Genomic DNA, 16,122 nt, shown 5'->3' on the forward strand with positions numbered 1-16,122 from the left:
GAGAGCTACCGGCTTCGGGCAGCCCCGTGCCTCCGGACCCTGCGCCGCTGGAGCCCGGGAGGGGAAGTGCCCGGCTGGGGGCGCAGGGTCTAGAGGCAGGGGGGCTGCCCAAAGCCCGAGCGCTACCGGCTTCACGGTTTGCTGGGCAGCCTCCAGACCCTGCGCCCCCGGCTGGGCGCTTCCCCTCCCGGGCTCTAGCTGCGCTGCGGAAGCGCCGGCTGGGGGCGCAGGGTCTGGGGTCTGCCCGGCAAACCCTGAAGCCGGTAGCACTGGGGCAGCCCTTTCCCCCTGGCTGGGAGTGGAAGGGAGGAGGGGGTGGAGTTAGGGTGGGGAAGGGGTGGAGTTGGGGTGGGGCTAGGGGTGGGGAAATGGGCGGGGCCAGGGCCCATGGAGGGTCCTCTTTTTTTATTTATGAGATATGGTAACCCTATTTAAGGCATTCAGGGAAAAGGGACTAAGCTAAGAAATAGAGAGAAAGTGACTCTCCTCTTTCCAGCAGCCTTCCACCTTGTGATACCCTCAGACAAGCACCAGTTACCAGTGATCCTCAGGCTACTTCCATTACAAAAAGGGAGTCCAAGGAAACAAGGATAGAGGGAGAGCCACAGGGATGATGAGGGCCCGGGGCTGATCAGGAAATGCCTGATCCCCACCCCTAAGGGAAACGGGAATTCAGGTTCTTCCAGAGTTTACCTTCACCTGGTAGCTCTTGGCTCTAACTTTCTTGTCTTCACTAGGATGTTTCTTCAGGTTAGCTGACTCGAGTTAAGAATGCACCCTTTTTCCTAGTGAGGACAAAGCTACACAGGGCACAACCATAGCTGGAAGCTATTCATTTAAAAATCTGAGCTAATAGTTACAGAAAATTGTTTGCAGTATGCACCTAGTTCCTCAGTGTGCCATTAGCCAAGCAGCCATTACTGGGAAGTCAGAAAGAGCAGATGCATGCAATAACAGGGTGCATGGTTGTTGGAGTTTTAAATCACTTCGCTTTATTATTTATTTATTTCCAAATATTTTTATTTCTTATTTCTTTGTTGTTAAGATTGCAGTTGATGTGTTTAGAAAATGAAGTATACAGGAGGCATGCCATCATGCAATCATCTCTGTCCCAACAGAATGCAGAGAGAACATTTTTCTCAGCAAGAATCATTATATTTGAAGCAGTCCTATTTGTGCTCAGCCTATTTATTAATTTTTGAAACACCAGACACCATAACAGAAGTACTTTGAAGCGTTTGAACAGAGTCCTTTATGGCTGTGACAGACCCATCTCTGAAAGATTATAAACAAGTTTCCATCGTCACAGAGTATTGATTTAACTTATTATTTATTATAAAAAGAATATTTCATCGAGTAAAAGTACTCGATTGGGGGGGGTCCACCCTCCCAAAAATGGACTGTTTACTGAGTCTGTGACTGAACAGTACATCAGATAGATATTCTGAGTCACCTCTAAGTGAAAATGTTGGCCATACTCTGCGTGAATCACTACATTTTACCACATGAGACCAAATAGAGCACTAGGTGAACCTTTTATTAAGTACATCTGCAGTCATATCACTTTGAGCTGTGCTCTTGGCCAGTTTGATAAGATAGGGAAAATTCTGCCTTTTTTGGATGAGGCATAAAGCTGATTCTGAGTAACTGCCAATTATAAGTGCTGTTGGAGTTGAACAAATATGGATGAAATCCTGGCCTCATTGAAGTCAATTGCAGAACTCCCATTGACTTCAGTGGGGTCAGGATTTCACCTGTGCAGGCAGCTATGAGACATCATAGTCTAGTCCTAGTGGCTAGAACAGGGATCTGGGGAACATAAAACAGGGGTTCTATTACAGGCTCTGGCACTGATTTATTTTGTGACCTTGAGCAAGTCCCTTTACCTTACTCTGTGTCATTTTCACCATCTGTGAAATGCAGATGTACATATTTACGCACCATTGTAGTGTACCTTAAGATCTTTGGTTGGAAGGCACTATGTAAGTGCAAGGTATTACTAACATAGTTATTTACAATGCACATATCACACAATATTTCCTTGCCCCAGACATGGTGGGTGACAAGTTGCTATCTCCTGGGAGATGCATTCTCTGGCATATTTGATTACTAGTTGAAGAAGTAGCTCTTGGTCAATTGAAAGCACAAAACCACAAAATAGAATCCATTAAAGAAAAAATTACACATACAGATTCTCAGAATTTGGAAACTGAGTTTATACTTGCAGCTGAATACACACACACACACACACTTTTCCATATTCCTTAAATAACATCAAAATAAGTTTTGGCCCAAAGGAGCTCTGGAGAGTGCAGATATTAACCCTGCTCACCTGGACAGATTCCGAGCTGGATAATTAAATTCTGCTTTGCTGAAATTCCTCTTAGACTTTCAAATAAATACAGTATTCTTCATTGCCTATCCTAAACTATTGTATAGGGTTGCTGTGCCCGATAAAACAGTTGTTGGGTTTCACCACAAGAGTGAATGAATTTTAATGGTGGGCACAGTAAGATATATAGAATAGTGTAAGTGATATTTATTCTGCCATGGAAATCATTAGGAGTTTGTCCATTTAATTCAATGGGCGCAAAATAGAACCTATTAATTGTTATTACTGTTACTAATTATATAATACCATAATATTATATGATTACATTACATTTATGGACATTTTAAAAAAAGAGATACAGCTCCTGCCTTTGAAGAGCACATAATCTACCCATAGTTTACTTAACCAGTGAATATATTAAGCACTTTGGGATCATCAGAATGTGCCTTTGCTAGACTGTGTATCTAGAATGCAAGTTATAGTAAAGGGCTGTGTCTATAATAATTCCCTGCCTACTGTCCCTTTGCTCCAGGAGGGGAAGTGATTAGCTGTTCTCCTCTACCAGCTGCAAATGATTGTCCCTCCAAATATCCCTCCAACCTCCTGTGCTCACTTAGCTGTACCAGTCAGCAATTAGGCAGATTTAGCCAAGGCCCCAGCTATTCTGTGCCTCTTCCCACCCGTTCCCCACCCACAGATGTCCAAGTAAACAGTGTAGGAATGTAAGGAAAGTTCTATCTCTTTCACTCGCTTGCATGGGTGTGTTGTCCAAGTCACAATCCAGCCCAGAAGTATAATTTTCCATTAAAATGTGATAAGAGGCATGTAGTGTGGGTGAATAGTACTAGATTGACAGCCCTGGAGATGGAGGCCTTCTCTTAATTCACAGAACTGGTGTAAAACAGGCACTTTCAGTGCTAGTTGTCCTTAACCTCATCATCAATATGCCTCAGCCCTTACCTGGAGGGACAACCTGGAGGGGTAAGAAGGTTGTTCAGTCCTTGGGATCTCTGCTGAAAGTGCCAAAGTGTGTGTGGGCAGATTTTATATGAAATCAGAGTGATTGCTGTGTGTAAATATCTCTGAAACTAAACAGTTTCAAAGTCATCTTCTCTTTCTCAGACTTCTTTCATAATTTAGATTATCCAAATCCACAAGACAGAATTCTAAGCAAGTATTTCTCTCCTTTTCTTTGTTCTCCCTTCTGAACTTTCTCATTTTCTCTTATTTCAGTTTCAAAACTTTGAGCAGTTCTTGGGGCTCCCTTGCAATTTTTCAAGTTGTTTACTGAGGTCAGAGATCAAATACTTGTGAATTAAAAATGGGAAGGCATGTTTTTATGGATCGCTTTATTTCTGATAGGTTTCAAAGTAGCAGCCGTGTTAGTCTGTATCCGCAAAAAGAACAGAAATACTTGTGGCATCTTAGAGACTAACAAATTTATTTCAGCATAAGCTTTCGTAGGCTACAGCTCACTTCTTCAGATGCATAGAGTGGAACACACAAACAGAAGATATTTATACATACAGAGAACATGAAAAGGTGGAAGAACGCATACTAATTGTAAGAGGCCAATCAATTGAGATGAGTTATCAGTAGCAGCAGAAGAAAAAACTTTGAAGTGATAATCGAGATGACCCATAGAAGGTGTAAGGAGAACTTAACATGGGGGTGGAGGGGGTGGGATTCAATTAGTGTAATGACCCAACCATTCCCAATCTCTGTTTAGACCTAAGTTAATTGTGTCTAATTTGCATATTAATTCGAGTTCAGCAGTCTCTCTTTGGAGTCTGTTTTTGAAGTTTTTTTGTTGCAAAACTGACACCTTCAAGTCTGTCACTGAGTGGTTAGAGAGGTTGAAGTGTTCTCCCACTGGTTTTTGAATGTTATGATTCCTGATGTCAGATTTATGTCCATTTATTCTTTTGCGTAGAGACTGTCCAGTTTAGTCAATGTACATGGCAGGGGGGCATTGCTGGCACAAGATGGCATATATCACTTTGGTAGATGTGCAGGTGAACGAGCCTGTACCTTCATAAGATGTCATTATCAGTTCTTATGCAAAACTGATTCAAATGGCTTGACTTTCTGCTTTGACTTCGCACTTTAAGGCTCCACACCACCACCACCCTGCGGCAAGTGTGTGTGGGAGGTGGTAATGGGTCACAACACCCACTCATTCGTGGATGGCTGCATCCAAGGTCTGGGTAGCCTGCACAGGGGTAGAAGTATATATTCCCCTTATGTTCCTAGGTGAGCATGCAGGTCAAGGAATAAACCTCAAACTAGGAGATAGTACAAGCAAAAATTCCCCATCCCCACCAATCATCTTCTTGCTATTTATTTCCATGAAAGAGAGTAGGAGCTATACTGTAACCACAGCAGGGAAGCTTTTAATAAAGATGGTATCTTTATTTATTGAATTTACATCCAGTATATGGAACCTATCAAACATTCTAGCTGCCCACAAATGCATTCAATTATCTCCCTACAATTGGGTTTGTTATTGCATAACTATAAAATAGGAAGGCATCTGCTTCTGGTGGTTCCTGTTTGAATTTATGCAAATATATTAATTTTTGCAAATTTGCAATTTACTGGAGTTTTGTCAGGCTATCGGCAGGTATGCAGTTGTGAATGGGGCTTTATTCTGTGTTGTGGATACCTGTATGCTGGGAACTTGACTGAAACTATCAACTCATTTCACAGTAGAAATGAAACATCTGTGGGATGGTAACGTGTTTCAGTTATTACTGATATGGGGTGGATTTGAATTGGTGTCCTAGAAGTTAAGTGCTCCATAAGCAACTACCAGTCGTCCGAGCTATTGAATCCTCCTTTGTGTGTGGTACATGTGTGGTAGACACACAGGGATAAGTGTTTAAAAATGGCTTCCAATTTTGTGCTCACGAGTATGTGCATCTGTATATAGTCCGGCAGGTAGACATAGAACTGAATGTCCAAACAGGCACACTCAGAATCTGTGAGAGCAAATATAGAAGCCATCTAAAAAAAATTGGGCTATAAAGCATGTGTGGTGTGGAGCAAATTCTACACTGACTTACATCCCATGCAATTAGTGAGGTGGTATGAGGTATAAATCAGTGCAGAAGTTGGCCCAGTGTGAGTATAAAGGCTGGGTTACATTTAAACCAGGATATGTGTAGTTCTGTAAAAAACAAAGGACTAAAAAAGCAGTGGGGGATGTAGAGGAAATGAGTTTATTCTACTGTTACTGTCAGTCTCTTGGTCTCATACAGTGTTTAACGGGATGTTGTCAGGATTTAACATCCACGTTTTGACCTACCTTAAAAGTTACATTGCAAATCAACTGAGTCCTTAGAACAACATTTGTAATGCAAAAGGTGGCTCCTGAGGAACATTACGAAATGAATTCAACCTGTTTCCTGTGATTGAATAGTAGAAGCACTTCCAGTAGTGGTAAGATCAGGATCTCGCTTAGAAGTCCTCCTGTCAAGGTTATCATGCTATTATTATTCTCCTGTGAGGTTTTTAAGCAGTACAGTACTGGATGAATGTAGAGAAACCGTATCAGGTCTTCTGTGGGACCTATACAGCATCATTTCAGCATGATAATAGGTCAGCTGCTGTCTGAGATGCCTCAAATTAAATGTTTCCTAACACAATTAGGAAGTGTGACCATGGTAAGGATTATTTTTTAAGTGACACCAATAGGATTCTGACCTGTCACAACACAGAGGAAAATTACCCCATTCCTAGTTGTATGACCCTACAGCCAGATTCTGCCACCTTTTCTTAGGTCGAGTGGTACTTTACTAGGTAAGAAGTTCCTTTTCAATCACTGGGACTCCTTGTGAAATGAGGCACTACTGAGCATGAGTAAGGCCAGCAGAATCAGACCCTTACAGTGTGAAAGTTCAGGAGGAATCGCGCAGGGTCACCTTCTGCCAGACATGCCAACTCGAGAGATGCGATTTCAAAGTAAAATGAAACCTGACTCATGATCTCAGTATAGAACACTCAAAGGTGTTCTTGCCCGAGATCATGAGTCAGGCTTAATAATTTTACTCAGAAATTGCTGTCAGCCCCAGCGGCTGGGGCCTCCTGCTGCCAGTCAGCACCAGTGCTTACTCACACAGACTAGTACCTTACTCCATAAGTAATCAGTGTGGTTCCTAATGGAGTAAGGTGCTACTTAGCAAAATTAAGAGTGTCAGAATCTGGCCCATAAATTTCTACATTCACTACCTATACATATAGCATATCGTCCCAGCTAATGTCTCAGCAACTGATTTGATCTTCTATATATGCTAGAAAAAATGTTTAGCTTAGAGCAGGGGTCCTCAGACTTTTGTACTGGTCACCCCTTTCACACAGAAAGCCTTACACATTAAAAACACTTTTTTATATATATTTAACACCATTATAAATGCTGGAGGCAAAGTGGGGTTTGGGGTGGAGGCTGATAGCTTGCGACCCCACCCCCTGCCCATGTAATAACCTCGCGACACTCTGAGGGGTCCCGACCCCCAGTTTGAGAACCCCTGGCTTAGGGACAGATGTAATCATATGGTGATACTGTATTTATGATCACATCCTTTTAAGCACAAATGGAAAATGTGCTTCCAGATGGCTACCACACAATTTGTGAGAGCAAAAGACTTTAAACAACCTGAAACCTGTGAGCGTTTGTTATGTCCTAGAAAAGCAGTGCCTAGACGAGCTTGTTGCTATTAAATGGAGAATGTATTAAGAACCAAGAGATAAAAGTTATGCCAGTGTATTTAATGGATGTTATTGACATGATGTATATTTCATATCTTCAACATATCAGGAAACTGGATTTGCATCCAGAATTTTAATCCAGTTTGTAATCATTATTAACCAGTACTCCCCTTTCATTATAAGACTACTTGCTTTAGCCCTATAGTAACCTAACTCTCTGATCCATCAAATTCCATTATAATCAGCCTCGTTGTAAAAACATACTATTGTAACATTCAAACTGCTAGGCTCTTGAGGCTATAAAAAGTGGGAATGTACTGAAGTGAGATCTTTAGACTAGCAGCAATTGCACTGTGAAAACATAACCCCTTTTGTGCACATCCTGTATATATAAGCTATTTTTCCCCTTATAGATAGGACGATGAACAGCCCTGGACCACTTTTGGAGCCAACTGAGCTCTTCCAAGCAAAGCAGTTTTAGAAGGTGGCGTTTGCCACATTTCCAAATATATATGCCGTATTTTGTTTTTACTTCATCGAAGTACAGCAACCAAATTTTGAGTGTTCAGTTTCAAGGAGAAAAGCTAGTATGTATTTTCCTCAAAATAGCTTATAATTTCCCGGGCAAACATGTCAAAGATAAGGAAATTAAAAAGATGGTAGGCTATATAATACCTAGCAGGAAAATGCATCTAATTATAAAGAGTTCCTACCAAAACTCTGTATGATATTGCATGCTTCAATTCCTGTTGTTGTTTTTTATGATGTTACGTTGTTAACTGAGTTTTGGATAGAAAGAGTGTGCAGCATAAATGACAGTATACAACTGTGCACAAATATTAATTAATCATCAGCTTCCTGAATGGAGCCTCTATGAGGCTGAAGGCAAAATCAAGGGTTTGCTTGGCTTCCAGAGCATGCAGTGCGCTCAGTGCTGTACAATTGGGAACATTCATGTTCTAAATATCACCTTGTAATTCATGTTGTAAGAGACTGGGGGTAGCTGGCCTGAAAGTCTGTGTTCAGCAGAAAGACTCATAACCCCTGTGTTAGTTATTCAGTGATGGGGACAAACTATGCAGACTAAGATCAAGTATCTTTTAATTAAATTTCCTGGCTTTACAGTAAGGAAAAAGAAAATCAGTCACGCTATACAAAATATTTGTATGTGAGGTTTATATACTTAAGGTCCTTTGTTGGACTAAGTTTTAGAAATGGTGATGATTTTTTTTTTATGGATGGACACACTCTACAAGTTTATTGAGACTTTGGCATCAGCAACACAGAGCAAATATGTTAAAAAGTGGTGCATAAATCCCCCCCCACACACACACACACACACACACACACACTCACACCTTGGCTGCCATTTTAAAACTGAAGTGAAGAACATTTTCACAGGGTTGGTGAATTGTAAGGGTGGGATCACGCAAAACACGGAGTATGTCAATTGGTGTTAAAAAGTCAGCATCTTACCAACAGGTTTTGCAGTGGTATCTCAGATACCACAATATTTCCTTGTACTTAGAATAGGAAAAAATGTTTCACATCAGATAGCACTGTGTGGTAACTGGGTAAATGTTAGGTTTGTAATGGCAGTGACAGCGTTATCATCACTGTTGTTTTCATTGCAGATTTTTGAGGATTGCATTAAAATGCATTATTAGCGTATATGGGGGAAGACGTTAGGGGGCAATGCAGAGCACAGTGGTGTGCAATACTGTAGTGCAGAGTAGACCCTTGTTCGGGACAGTATTGTTCAAAACAATACTGCTTACAATTATTAAACTGCAGGGTTTGAGACCACCAGTGTAGACAACTGTTATATTTTTATGAGGGGTGAAGCCACGGTGCTGTGCACAATTTAGTGTTTGCGTGAACAAGAGTTGCTCCATCAGCATTCCAAAACAGGATGATATCGTTTTTTAAAGGAGGAGACTTGTATTTTTACACAGCTCCCGATAGTGTGAGATGAGAAGCATGTTTCGTATTAAAATTGTACTGTGCCAGCAATGGAGCTACTCTGGCTTACGCTAGCTGAGAATCTGCCCAATATTTAGATGTATAATGTGTGTGTGTGTGTGTGTGTGTGCACGTATACATGATATACATGATATAAATGAGTCTTGCAAAATATTCACTTGTTCACTCACCTATAATGTTGTTGGGTGAGTAAAATGTTGTTGTTTTTCTTAACAGTCTCCTCGTGATAAGGGCTGTTGAGTAGATTATCAGCCAGGGCTCAGAAGAGTTTAACAAGCATTCTCGCATGCGCGCTCTCTCTAATATATTACTCTGAACAATAGCTTCACCAACTCTAATACACTCGGGATATTAATTGTATCCTGACAGGTTTGATTGTTCGGGAAGTGAGCATTGAGATTTCCCGTCAGCAGGTGGAAGAACTCTTTGGACCTGAAGATTACTGGTGCCAGTGTGTCGCTTGGAGCTCTGCCGGCACTACTAAGAGTCGAAAGGCCTATGTTCGCATTGCATGTGAGTACCTCTTCTCTGGGAGTGAAGTGACTCTGGTTTGTTTGGGTGGGAACTTTTGCTTCTAACCACACACACTGAATAGGCCTTGAATCTTCTGTGGTGGTTGATGCAGCATGTCAGACTTCAGACCACCAGTATTGCACTTAGATGTGTCAGTTCATCATTTCTTCTGTTTCTGAGAGCCAGACTTGCATCCTCCTCCTTCCAGGTTTATGAAAAAAGAAAGCCAACAACAACAAATTATTTGTGAAGTTCTGCAGTGATCCTGACCCAAGGAAAGTGTTTGCAGCTAATAGGCTGGAATTTATCAAAGCAAACCCTGTGATGGGATAAGAACAATTCCCTGTGTCTCTGCAGCCATTTAATAATGCTGCTTTTGCCTGACAAACAGAGACCAAATTTAGCATATCACTGTAATCAGAGAGGAACTATGATAGCAAACATAGGCATCTTAACTCTTAACATTTCATCCTTGCTATGCATGGTTACTAATCTCAATATTTATTTTAAATCCTTTCTCCACTCTCACTCCACCCACGAAAAAACAGGACAACCAATTTCCAGACAATAGATCTTCAGTTGACAATACAAATATTTAATGTTCATTAATTTTCAAAAAGGGGCTTGTCTTTGTACAGCATTTGCAGCGGGGATTCCCATTTCCCTTTCATGTGGATTAAGTGAGTTTTATTTAATACAATGCAAGCAAGCTGTGTAATTCAGAAATTATTTCACCTGCCTTTGGAAAAAGGAACAAAGAAACATAGTTTGGTGTACCTGCAGCTGGATACTTGTCAGGCTTGTCTATACTGAATATAGCCTGACATTTTAGAACAAGAGAAGAGAATTCCTCTTCCAGGAAAAAGAACATCTCCCTTACCAACACCTTTAAGAAGGAAGACTAAGGAAGGACTGTTTGCTTATCATTTTGCTATGAAATAGTGTCCTCTCAAGCCATTACAAATGGCTTTTTAGGACTCCATCCCACTCTCAATGAAGTCACTTGGATTGAGGCTGCTGAGTGCACTTACAAATCGAGCCACTTTTATTTACATGTCTAGGTACAGATTTAGGAGGCTAATTTTAAGTACTCAAGTTGAACACTTTGACCTAAGCTACTTGACTAGAAATGGATCTTGCCTACACATTTTTGATATTAAAATGGATCTGGAGAAGAATCTCCCCAGAGTTCAGTGGAGTTTGGATGCAAGGTTTTGGCCTCGTCCCTCATACAGACACAGACAACTTGTAATCAGTTTATCAGATATTATTGCATCAGATAATAACACCTGGCTCTTATGTAATGCTTTTCATCAATAGAGCTCAGAGTTTTACATAGAGAAGTCAGTACCATTATTAGAACTGAGCAAAAATTTTTAGACGAATGGTTTATTCACCAAAAAATACAGTCTTGGATTGACCAAAACTATTCATGATTTTGGGTTGAATTTAGCAAATAGTTTTGACCAAAAAAAAACGGGGGGAAATCAGAAAAAGTCCAAACATTTCATTTCAACGTTTTTGAAACAAAATGTTGTGACTTTTCATTTTGAAACACTGTTTGTTTAGAAATTTAGCTAGGCTTACTTTATTCAAATAAAGATAAAAAAATCCACAAAGAAAATAAAATATTTTGTTTTGGGTTGCATAATACAAGTCATTTAACCTGAAACAAAACATTTTTGCTTTTTCGTTATGGCAAGAAAAGTCAAAAAAATTCTGTTTCAGGTGAAACCAAAACAAATTTGTTTTCTTATTTTTATTTTGGTTCAACTACAGAACCGAAAAAATTATTATTCACTCAGTTCTAATAATTGTCCCTATTTCAGGGATGGGAAAATTGAGGTCCAGAGGTACATTGACTTGCCCAAGGTCCCAGCAGATAAGTGGCAGAGTGAGGAGTAGAACCTGAGTCCCCTTCTGGTACTTTATCCGCTCGTTAGGTCATGGTGCTCTTAGGAGTAGTTAGGTACTTCACTATCACAGGAATACTATAAATATCTGTATAGACAGAATCTGTATTGAATCCCAATTTCCACTGATTCTGGAGTGCTTCATACATGGCATTTTGTATTGAATCCTTTTCTAGGGGCAAACAAACATTTCTAGAGTTCTCTATGGTCTTTCTGACAGGAAAGCAGTGAACTTTAACTGCCCATTCCAAATGTTAGCACTGTGCTTCAGAGCGCTTTAGCAATGTTTCAACAGCTTTTTTAGATTACAAAATCTGTATTAAATCACCTAGTAGATTTTGGTGCCCTGCCAGTTAGCACTTGACAGATGGCCATCATATTTACTTCAATTAAGGGTTTGAATATATATCAGATGAAGATAACAGGGCAATGTTAAAGTTACAGATGTGTAATTGCCTTTCATGAAATTATATATATATATATATGTATATACAGCAACTGCACTTTAGCCAAGAGTCTGTCAGTGATTTCATCATAAACTTTTATTTTCAGAGGCTTATAACTTAGCTGTAAAAAAAAAAAAAATCATTCTGGGTAGAAAATTGGCATCCAAGATCTTTGCTTGTGATTGATATTTTTGACCACATTTAAGAGAGAGAGGGAGAGAAAGTCAGTCTAGTAATTTTTATAGTGCTTAAGTGTATTTTTAAAAATGGAGGAATTGAGCCTATGAACTTTCAGTTTTGCTTTTTGATGATAATTTTTTGCATACTTTCCCTTGATTTGGAGCTTCTTGGACAATATGGCCCAGGCCTGTAGCCTCTATTCATGGGACTAAGAGCTCCAGTGTTGGGTATTTATTTAGCCTGCAGATTTATACCAAGCAGTAAAAGCACAGTCCCAGAAAAATCATCTATTTTAAACTACAAAATTTTCAGCTGGCCTCATAGGTAAATAATAAATATTTGTATGGACTCTAAACACATACAGTATGTACATCAGTGAGTGGTGACATTATTGTCTAAAATATAATAATAATTAGCCAAATTCTAATAATTAACCAAATTAGCCAATTCAGTTATGCCAGTGTTAATCCAGAGTCGCTCAGTGGATTGACTCTGAATTGACACCAGCATAAGTAAGCCCTATTTCAGCAAGATACTTAAGCACATGCCTAACTTTAAGCAGGTCCCACAGGACTATTCCACAGCTTAAAGTTCCAGCTCAAGGATCAACGGCCAAGGTCTGCACTGTGCCAAACTTTACTGTTGTTTTCCTACTCCAGCCCTATCAGGCTTCTGCTCTATCACACTTGTGAGTAAACCCTTCCTTAAGGCCCAGGATCCAGGCTTCTACTCTCCCATGAGTCTTCTCCTTTCCCTTTCTAAGCCCAAAGAGTGACTGCCATCTCCTGCCCTCACTTCCTGACCTTATACCAGCCCTGCCTGCCCCTGCCCAGCTGGTCTTCATCCCTACTCAGTGCTTGATCATCAAGGCTAACTCCCCCTCGGGATGGCCTATCAGGTTACTTAACCCATCCTGGGCCACAATAACCCTCTCTGGGATAGTGTGGGGTGAACACCCCATCACACCTGTCTAGACTCGATTTGAAACATAACTAAAAATTCAACAGTAGCCATACCCATATAACTGTGAAATCTCAAATCCTACATCCTCTGGGCATGCCAAGATAGGCATATCACTAATCAGAAATACTAAGTGTGCCAACATTTAAAATAGGCAGTAGGAGGGTCCAGCATTGCTGCCTGAGGGAATGGTTACCCAAGAAGTTTATTGCAGTGCAGCTGCACCACTACTATAAGCTCTCTAATGTAGGCGCTCTAAGCCAACGGGAGAGAGCTCTTCCATCAGTTTAATTACTCCAGCCTCCACAAGTGGCAGTAGCTATGTCAGTGGGAGAAGCTCTCCTGCCAACATAGCGCTGTTCACACTAGTTCTTATGTCAGTGTAACTTACGTTGCTCGAGGGGCGTGATTTATTCACACTGGTGAATTTCACAAGCTGGTGCATGTTGGGGAACCGTGGCCCAGAGTTAGGAAAGAGCCGTCCTTGTGTTCCCCTGGTCATTATCTGAGACAAGCAATGGGTGGGAAGGTCTTTACACTCTCCCTCGTATTGTGCACCTGCATAAAATCCCTGCAGAATCTGGCCCTGAAATTTGCCTGCAGTAAGCATACAATGCGGAGTTTTGAAGGAAACAAAACACAACGCAACTCTCTGTGGTGTTATGACATCGGGCCAGACATTTTTCATTTTTAATAAGTACAAAAAAGTGAAGGCTAATATATTTGGGGGAGGGAAACCCTACAGTGCTCTGTGTGCAACAGTTACTTCACATTAATAGCCGTCGCTGGTGATTTCAGCACAAGTCGTACCGTACCCTGATGACATAATTAGCTCTTTCTAGCATGTTCAGAAGAAAGATACTTTTTTATTTTTCATTCTGGACCCCAGTGTTATTGCTTTGCAGGGTTGTAGAATTATTGTATCCTCTGGAGGACCAGTTCTGAAGTTCATTAAAACAAAACAAAAATTTGCATTCAACATCTCTGTTCATTGACCGTGTAATAGAATTAAGTGAAAAGTAATTTGAAAGTGTGAAGAATATGCATCCTGGAAAAGCAGCTTGTATTTATTTAATTCAAGGTCAGGCATGTGTCGTAAAGGACATAACAACCTGGTCAATGGAAATTCGCTGCAAAAAGTCAATTGAAAAATCACATCAGCCGAGTAGAGAACTTCAGTTGGTCAAGAGGGAAGGCATCTTTAAATCTAGAGTAAAGAGTGGTGTTTTTCAGAGAGGTACACATGCTGGAAATTTAACCTGGAAGTGAAACTGATTCAGAACCCAAGGTTGTGACTTCTTTCAGTGTGTAGAACTGGGTGGTGTGATGTCTGCAGCTTTGGACCATTTGCAATTAAGATTTGGACCTTTCTCGTCGATGAAGGTTATTCCTGAATGGTGGAATGGAAACTTCATGATTTTCCCTGGAATTCTTCCACTGGAGAGTTTGGTCTCCCCACAACAAAGAGACTGGAAGGGGTTCACCTTTGTAAACTGGCAGATTCCCTAGGATCTGTTTAGACCTGAAAATTCTAGGTATGTTAATGATCTAGCAAATGGAAAAAGAGAATGAATAATAGTGGAGCTGGAGAAATGCAATTCATTGTCTGGGATACATGATATTAGATGGTGTAAATACAATTTTCCTCATCATTCTAGGCAAGCCCTAGTTATATTGACTCTAGGAGGTGCTAAGATGCTTTGAAATATTAATGTACACTGGGCCTAAAATATACTTTTCTTACTGAATTAAGAGACTGTAGCTTTATGGAGAGAAGACAAAGGAGTTAGGATAGTTTTTTCCTTTTGTTAAAAAAAATCCAAAACCATGCATTATTTTAAAACTAATATTTGAACAATGTTGATCTGATTATATGGATAAAATCCTACATTCTCTGCTTGAGCATAATTCCTGTTGAAAGAAATCAATGCGAGCTGTGCCTATGTAACCAAGAATAGAATTAAACCCAGTGAGGGTTTCACTTGATAAAGACTAATTATGTACTGCAGGATATGGCCTAAATTGTGGGCCAGTTCCATAACTGGTGTCATTGACTTTAGTGGAGCCAGGCCAATTTACCCCAACTGTGAATCATATCTTATCAATTTACAGGGCAATTGAATAAATGTGAAATTGGCCTGATTATCTTCTCACTTATACCAATTTTACATTGGTGTGATTCCATTAGATTCATTGAAGTTACACTTGATTTGCCCCTGAAAATGTACAATCACACACAGAGCCAGTATCTGTGTGTCCAACTTCTGAGTTGCTGAAAACCTGCTGCAAGAAATAAATAGCTTTCCTCCTAATTTCATCAGAGTAGGCTTTTTGCATAATGAATTTAGATGCCTTCTCATTTTTGGCTCGTTTCCAGTGTCTTGGAAACAAATGGAAACTTTAAAAAAAAAAATTCTCTTTTCCACTAAGAAATTGCTATTTAATAAGGAATTGTGCTTATTAAACTCGTATTTAATTTTATATTAGTTTTCTATAGACTTAACTAAAAGCCTTTTTTTTCAGAATTGGTTTTGTGTTTTTTTTTTTAAAGAAGGGAGATTAAATAGTAGCTTATATACATGTCTCATACTGTATACAGATAAGATTAATGTGGTACAGGAAAGTGGATTGGTTTATGTGATAGATTATCTCCACTTATGTTGGACAGAAAGACAGATGTGAAAATAATTACACATTCATTACTGGCACTCAGGTAGTGAACCTTTTAATTCTGGGGTTCTGTGCTCATCTGTTGCTGAATTACCTATTTTCCCATTATTTTCACCCCAGACAGTATTGTGAAGAGACAGTTCCATTGCCTCCAAAATATTAGAGAGTACTGTATTAGTTATCAGGTTTCAGAGTAGCAGCCGTGTTAGTCTCTATCCGCAAAAAGAAGAACAGGAGTACTTGTGGCACCTTAGAGACTAACAAATTTATTAGAGCATAAGCTTTCGTGGACTACAGCCCACTTCTTCGGATGCATATGTGGGCTGTAGTCCACGAAAGCTTATGCTCTAATAAATTTGTTAGTCTCTAAGGTGCCACAAGTACTCCTGTTCTTCTTTTTGCGGATACAGACTAACAC

At 40.1% G+C, this 16,122-nt stretch overlaps 1 protein-coding gene across 2 annotated transcripts in view; it reads left to right on the forward strand.

Moving 5' to 3' along the window:
• Positions 1-16,122, forward strand: part of UNC5C (unc-5 netrin receptor C) — a 354,187-nt gene that overhangs the window by 240,792 nt on the left and 97,273 nt on the right. For both annotated transcript variants that reach the window (XM_034772897.1, XM_034772898.1), the window contains exon 3: positions 9,392-9,535. In XM_034772897.1, coding sequence (XP_034628788.1) covers positions 9,392-9,535 — 144 coding nt within the window. The remainder of the gene's footprint in view (positions 1-9,391; positions 9,536-16,122) is intronic.

The sequence above is a fragment of the Trachemys scripta genome, chromosome 5 (assembly GCF_013100865.1).
Source record: "Trachemys scripta elegans isolate TJP31775 chromosome 5, CAS_Tse_1.0, whole genome shotgun sequence".
Taxonomy (NCBI): domain Eukaryota; kingdom Metazoa; phylum Chordata; order Testudines; family Emydidae; genus Trachemys; species Trachemys scripta.